Below are 7,559 nucleotides of genomic sequence, written 5' to 3' on the forward strand. Positions count from 1 at the left end.
TGTACGAAGTATCATTGGCAGAATTACTGCACCATTGGCACTCCTCCATTTGTACTCCTCCACTACTCACTGATAGAGCAAGCGATCATGCAGTGGGAGACGTGCCATACATTTGCAGAGCCAACTCTCAAAGCGCATCGTCAAGAACCAAGTTTCCTGGCATCTCCTCGGAGTATCTCGTAGTGGAAGTCTCGCAGCCCTGGGACGCACCGTAAGAATACTCCCTCTGTACGGAGTATATGGGGGAAATCTTCCAAGCAAAGTACCATGGTCATTATCGGAAAGTTGAGCTTCATTTCACGATCGACTGTGTGGCTGCCGCGATGTGCGGTAAGCGGCGATAATCTGTTCGGTTGTCGAAGGATGAATCAGACTCTCGCAGCACTTCGGAGTACGCAGCTGTAAGCAACAGTGGTGATGCTTCGTATGATTGTTAACGACTACGCACCTACAGTATAAGACCATGTGAGAAGTCCCCGTGGGGCGTTTGCTTCCCTCCCCAAGATGGAGTCGATACGTCTCCCAATGTGACTAGATACCTACTTGCGTGAAGCACACCGAGATCCACGCCTCATAGTCGATGCTACCTCTGCATATGATGGCACGACTTCCCGCACACGAAAGTTGTTGTCATGATTCAATGTACTTTGGTAACGGCACCGCTCCTTCAATGCACCTTCACTCGATGATAATCTAGATCTCAGAGCCGACAACTCGATGGTCACCACTGGCGATGAATGAATGCCCGATGAATTGACACGAGCGAAGCCTTCAGGAGCCCAGTCCAAGGAAAGCCGTGAATGACTCATGCTCGACGCACCACACCCCCAGTCAGTCAGACTAACGCCAGGAATCGCGACTGGGGCATCCCTGATCTGAGAGATTTGGGACGGTCCGAGATGGGCGATCGCCCGCAGACCGGACTATCCAGCCAGCCAGTGATCGACAAAGCCCCAGAACTTACATTTGACATATCATGGGGATCTGTCATCAGTATATGGAATCTGGCGGCTCTGGTATTGTCACGGCATTCCTAAGCGGCGCCACGCTCACTCCAGAATAGCTTTGGGATGTGTTTGAGGGTGAAAGTCTCCCCACAAGGTCAAGGGCGACAATGGACATCACGATCCATGCAAGCACATGGCATGGCGCTGATAGCCAGGTTCCTAGACCTTCCACCGCCGGAGTCTGGATACCGAAGCGTGGCTACGTCGCAGTGTTCTAGTCCTGACGGTAGCCCTCCGAGTCCACCAGGCTCTGACTTCGTAACCTTTGCACACTCAACCCACTTTGGACTTGGGCAGGCAAGTGGGTAGCGGACGTAGATGCCCAAGTCCCGTCTACGTCGCTCGAAGATCTGGGGGGACGGCTTGGAGGGTGATCCGACAGCGACCGCTTCCTCCACTTTGTCCGATCCATGTCAAGATGACCCCCAGAGGAGAGCAAGACAGCTAGGGAACCTTTGGGAGATACGCGGCTCGATGCGGAATGCGCTCGCCGTGTCACATCTGCCCAACCTCATCCTTGCACCTACCTTGCGGGGAAAGTCTTCGAAGACGTCAACCCGGAAGACGTGCCACCAGTCAGGTGTGACTGAGCATTTTCACGGCCGGTGGCATCCGGTGTCTGTCGGTCTGGCCGTTTCATTTTCCTGGTCCAGAGACCTCTCTCATCTTACACTGAAAGATGTGTGTATCCAAGGTCGACTATCGACACCAGTATCAACAGTCCCTAGACAGTAGAGCGAAGTAGGGCTGAACAACGCTGGATAAGAGTCGGTGAGGCTGCGTCAGGCTGAGAGATCATTGAAGTCTGGTGAAGCGGTCGCTAAGTCTTGGGGTGGCGGCAAGGGAACAGTCGGTGTGCTACTTTCGATCCCTCTCGTTCCCGTCGCCGTCCCAGATCCGAGCATCCGCGGGTCGATTGCAGGAAGAGCACACCTTGGATTGGCTCAGGACCGAGATCAGACCGCCATCCCACCACAAGACAGAGGATGCTGTTTTGGCGTGAGGGGACGGGGAGACGGATGAGCTGCACTCTATCGACACAGAGGCGCTAGCTAAGAAGGAAAAGACGCGACAAAATCTTGGATTGTGGCGTCAGTCTCGCCGTCTGACACCTGCCACTTTGGATTTAACACCTGACACTCGACCACTGCGGCCTGGGCTCAGTCTATGGAGACGAGTAAGGAGGGAGATGGACCGCACGCGAGGCACGAGGGGCCACCCGATGTTGGCGTCGATTTCGCTCCCTTGCACGTCAAAACCTTCTCCCTCCTTACTTTGTAGGCTGGACGGACTGGTATCTGCAATTTGGCCATTGGTGGTGGGATGGTGCAACGTGTGCAGGAGACAGGACGTTTGGCATACGGCATCTGTCAAGGTTATTCGCCAAAGACATGGGACAGCACACCCCCGTCGGCTGGTGGCGTTTGGATGTTGAGCTCGCGGCTTCGAATTGTCTTCTGTGTATCCTGCAGGGGCATCCGCGGTTCCGTGTGTTGAGCTGTGACAGTGACCCAGGTGAGCTCGCAGTGTGAAGGCGTTTATCTGTACACTGCAGGAACGTTGGCGGCCCAGGCGTGTTCTATCTATTACACATGGCCCTGCACATTCCATTGCACATATGTCCTACGCACTCCCCTTTCTAGCCCTTCACATTCTTCCTTCTTCGCCATCACCTCAGGCCATTCCAGACCCGCCACACTCTCCTCGACGCCATGAACGAGTATCCAGGATTGGACCGGGTATTTCTATGGGAGTGGGCTGCCCAGTTTTCTTCACAGCGGCAGCGGCGTCTCCCATTGCCCTCTGCGAATACCGTCACGACCAGCAGAGCAGGCGAGACACGCTCGTCCATCGCCAACGGAGCTCAGCCCGCCTCAGGCCAACCTCCATCCGCCGAGCCGGAACAAACGTCGTTCCTGAACGAGAAGGATGGGGCTCCCTACCAGGCGCATGGACGAAACCATATCCACTATTCCGTCGAGTGGAGGGTGGAGCTCGATACCAAGATCCTCGCCACCCAGTCCGAGTCTAACGTGGCCGTCTCTCCCAGCTGCTACTGGCGCCATGTTCTGAAAGGCCGGTTCGAGCAAGCGGTGCGCCGAGCGTTTGTCGGAGACCGACAGCCGCGACACGAGCATACCACGGTCGTCGTCTCTGTCACGGACCCTGCGCAAGGAGACCTCACAAAGAGGTATGCCGGGCTCGAGATCGACTGGGCCGCCGCAGACAACCATCTGCTCGACTGGAGTTCATACTTCCGCAGAGGCAATGCTCTTCGTGTCACCCTGACGTTCCAGTTCGTGGCACCAAATCCCCCAGCAGTCCAACGCTCTGTCACGCCACGGGGTGACGGAGGAAGACATGTATCAGCTAGCGGTCGCATGCCTGTACCACGGAGACAGGAGAGTGCCATGGCACAAGAACAGCAGGGACGACCGCCCTTCCTGTATGATCTGTGCGTGTTTATGCGCTGCCCGACATCTTGTTTACTGGGCCCGTACTGCTGGGTGAACTCAAAAGGGGTTCATCACAGGATGACTCCGGAGTGCTTCAAACTGCTCGAAGCCCATGTTACCCACTACGGAATGCCGGCCTCGCACAGCGACATGCCTCTGGACGTCCAGCGGCAATTGGTTATGGACCGTCAAGCACAGGCCTGGAATGCGGTGCCAGGTATGCCCGTCCAAATTGGCAACGTGTCGCCTGGTCGGCGTCCACAGGCACAACTCATGGGGGTCTACGTCGGACAAGACTACACAACTCTTCGTCGTCAGTCTGACGGCGCTCTACCCACACAGAGGGATTTGACGCGTCTCCGGGATGATCCATCAATGCTCCGTCGTCAGTCGGACGGCGACGTACCCCAACAGAAGGGTCTGACGGGTTTTCATGATAATATGTCAGCTGTTCGTCGTCAGCCGAACAGCACTGGAACACAAGAGACGGAAATCACGGCTGTTGACAATGCCGTCGTGCAACCCCAGCAGCCACATTTGACTACTGCTGACGATGTCGCGGTCCAACTCCAGCAAACGAAGTTGTCAGGTAATCACAATACTGCGGTGCGACCTCAGCCGATGCAGTCGATGGCTGTTCACGATGCCGCAGTGAAACCCCAGCCCTCAGAGCTTACAGGGCCTCACGACGACGAGTTGAGAGACTACGCCACCTGGCAACAGTCGAGGGTTCAGTCGCCCTGGCTCAAAGACGAGTTCGGAAAAGCTTTCGATGTGGCGGTGAGGAATGGATTCACGCTCGACCTCTTGTACGAAAACGCCGATCCACATGCCCTCATCGACGAAGGCGTGTTTGAGGGTGTTGCCTGCTATTTCTGTCGACGACGGGACATTGACAGGTTCAGGGATCGGAAGCGACGTCTCTCGGCGGATACGGACACGGACACGGACACGGGCATGGGCGAGGACCAGACTTGAACGACCGAATTGAATGACTTGATGACGTGAGACTGACTTTGATGACTTTGAGACTGACTATTTGGATTGTGCTGTGGGACATGGATGGCTCGGTTTGGTTTGGTTTGGTTGGCTCTGCCTCATGATCCCCATCACTACTGCCGATATGGGCACAAATTTCGGGTTTTCTGTAGAGCTCTTTACATATTTCATTCCGAATGAAAAACGATCTAACGTGTAGCCATCTCTTCTTCGTCTCATATCAAGGCTACGCACGTTCAAGACTGCTCTGCCCGCTTCACACTGTGGTGGCATGGCACGGCTCGCAGCGCGTCGCACCCAGGCGTATCGGGTCGTAGGAGTGGAGGACGAGGTGAGATGAGAGTCCTGTAGTAAGTAGTCAACCAGGTTGAGGTTTTGCTCTTACAGTCTTGAGACGGAACCTCGCCGTCCTGCAGAGCATATCGTCTAGCTTGTGATAGAAATTGAGACAGACTCCTTGATATCGTTGCACGTCCGCTAGACCATTTCTTCACGACAAGGCTTTGATCCAAATCTGGGCCAAGACTGCGAGCTTTTGCAGCGGGCAGCCCTCATTGTGTGGTTGACATTATTCGTTATTGGCTCGCTGGGCGTTTGCCAAGACCTCGCTACGCGTGAGTATGATGTCAGCTCCCCAGAGGGGCACAGAGCCGACCGTGCACCTGTTCCCGCCTGGCTGCTCAGGATGAGGTAGAATCGCCCGTGACTGAAGAGAACGTTGTTGAGAAAGGGTAGATCACTTATCTGGAGAGGCCTACGAGTACCTACCCGAGGTAGCCTAGGATGCTATCGTTTCTAGCAATGAACTTCTCAAACTGGCTAGACTCCGGGAGAGCACTGTGTAGTGCGTACTGTGAAGCAATCAACCACGGCGGGCTCCCCACTTCGTTTCGCAGCTTGTGCTTCTCCGTGAACCTACCAGCAGACCGTGCCTAAGAGGCTGTTAATTGGCGGTCAGACCCTCTGGCGACCAGTTGATGACCCCCAGAAGCATTCAGTTTAGGGGTTCGTCGGTATCACACTCCGAGCCCGATGTCCCTGAGAGGGTTGAGCTGGGTGTCGAATCACCACCTCCGTGCTCCTCTTGCCATTGTCCACGAGGACGACGCGCATCCTCTGTTTGCGGGACGGCTCCACGCTTGAACGAACCGGAAAGAAACCTTTTAGGAAGTGCGTGGAGCCGGTCACGCACGCCCCAGTCATTTCCAAGCCCAAGATGAGCACCCCAGAGTCCACGACACTCAATGTCCCCGTGGAAGACCTGGCGAGATGGGCAAGAACCCAGCGGATTGTCGACGGACACTGGGGAGACGACAAGATCCTCACGCTACAAAAGTCACGGATAGGCAAGATTCTGTGGAAAAAGTTGAGGACTAGTCTAGAGGGCGTACGTCGCCGGCCCTGATCACCACCGAGAAACGTCCTAACACTCCATTTCAGCAGGTCAAGGGGTGGGAGGTCATGAGAGTCATGAGACAGGACACCTTCCTTACCATCACGGACTTTCGGGCCATACTGATCGCGCTCAACGTGCAGGCAGGCTGCACAGTTGACGGCCGGCACGTTGTTCAAGGTCAGTGGATCGAGGTCGGAGCAGGCCAGGATGTCATGCTGCAGCCACAGGGCGATTTTCTGTGCCTTGTCGTCTGATTTCGGTGTCATTGCTGGTCAGGCTACAATGTACGAGAACGCAGTCCACCTCCGGGTTCACTTATGCCTCTCGAGCCTCTGGCTCAGCTTCGCGCCAGTTTACATCATTGGGGACTGCCTGCAGAAAGGCGGTGATCCCTTACCATTTCCCACTTCCTTACCTCTGCTGCTCTTGCATCACCCTTACACAGATCTGCGTCAATACCCGGGATTTTGTGGATTTCACGGCCAGGATGATTTCGACGCAATGCGCACCACGCCCTCGTACAGTAAGGCTCCCATCGCAACAGTAGTACCGTCGAGTTCAGAAGGCAGGCTGATGCATACCCTGACTGCGTCTCCATGGCGGGGGCCATCGACTGCCTGGCCGACGGGTCGGCACCCAAGAGGCACTACGTGTCGAAGGCTCAAACCCACGGTGAGAGTGGGAGCCACAAAGGCGTAAGGACGAGTGGGTAAGAGGATAAGTGGCTATTGAGGATACATGGACAATGACGATGGTTGGCTAACAAAAGGTCGAGTGGCTAACAGGATGCCTGCCGCTCCTGTTGTCCTTCCGCCGTGCCATACTCGCACTCGCACTCGCACAACGTCTTTCAGAACCGCTGCCGCGAGTGACTGACAATAGCACATCATCTGCATGACCCTTCCTTCCACAGCTTGACTCCTCGTGACGGGGTACCGCGGACGAATCTAGAATTCGTGCCTAGCTTGTTGTACAAAAGATCTTAAGGAAAGGCAGACACTGATAGTTGACCACCTGAACCGTCGCGAAGTTATCGACAGCATCAACGTTGTACTCGAAGGAATCTTGAAAGGCCACGAGGGCCTCCTTGATGATGAGATATACCGACCGGACGACCCTCGCTCAGCTCATCGAGGGGAGTCTGCAATGCCATTGGCTCCTTCGGGACGAAATGAACATCCCAATGAGCTTTCAAAGTCCATCAACAGTGACTCGACAACCATGTGGGCATCTGGCTTGATGGAAAAGGCCTAGATACCAATCTGACCCAGTTTCATCCTGATCCGATGGTTTCCTCCGCAACTGGAAGACAAAGCGACCTCAACAATGATCCCGGCACCCATGGAGACCCTCGTTGGATGTCGGGCGATGTTCTTAAGCAGGTGCCCCTCAACACCGAAATCGAAGTCAGGCACTCTCCCCATCTATGGCCTTCTGCGGATCATGCTCCTCTTCCCCTGATCGAAATGCTCATTGGTTGATTTCAGCTCCTCCTAGATAAGTTTGTTGTGCAAGGTACTTCAACACGTCCGCAGGGGAACCAAGCATGTGAACAGGAGTTGATATGCAACTCCTTGACATCAAGCGACGGGTTTCGTTTTCTCGATGGACGTTCCCACGACAGAGAAAAGCGCCAGCTGCCATTGTGTCCAAGAAATGGCAAGAGCTGGTTTGTTCGAACAGCGACTTGCTTGCACGGTC

The 7,559-nt window shown here is 55.1% G+C and overlaps 2 protein-coding genes across 2 annotated transcripts; both read left to right on the forward strand.

Moving 5' to 3' along the window:
• Nucleotides 1-2,719: 2,719 nt before the first annotated feature.
• On the forward strand, nucleotides 2,720-4,441 carry G647_08648 (uncharacterized protein; the record flags this gene model as incomplete). The annotated part of the gene is made up of 1 exon (XM_008732956.1): nucleotides 2,720-4,441. One exon carries the CDS (start codon nucleotides 2,720-2,722, stop codon nucleotides 4,439-4,441), a length of 1,722 nt encoding a protein of 573 aa, XP_008731178.1.
• Nucleotides 4,442-5,678: 1,237 nt separating this feature from the next.
• G647_08649 (uncharacterized protein) lies at nucleotides 5,679-6,112 on the forward strand (the record flags this gene model as incomplete). The annotated part of the gene is made up of 2 exons (XM_008732957.1): nucleotides 5,679-5,849; nucleotides 5,903-6,112. 2 exons carry the CDS (start codon nucleotides 5,679-5,681, stop codon nucleotides 6,110-6,112), a joined length of 381 nt encoding a protein of 126 aa, XP_008731179.1.
• Between the last annotated feature and the right edge of the window lie 1,447 nt (nucleotides 6,113-7,559).

This window comes from Cladophialophora carrionii (assembly GCF_000365165.1).
Source record: "Cladophialophora carrionii CBS 160.54 unplaced genomic scaffold supercont1.7, whole genome shotgun sequence".
Classification (NCBI taxonomy): Eukaryota; Fungi; Ascomycota; class Eurotiomycetes; order Chaetothyriales; family Herpotrichiellaceae; genus Cladophialophora; species Cladophialophora carrionii.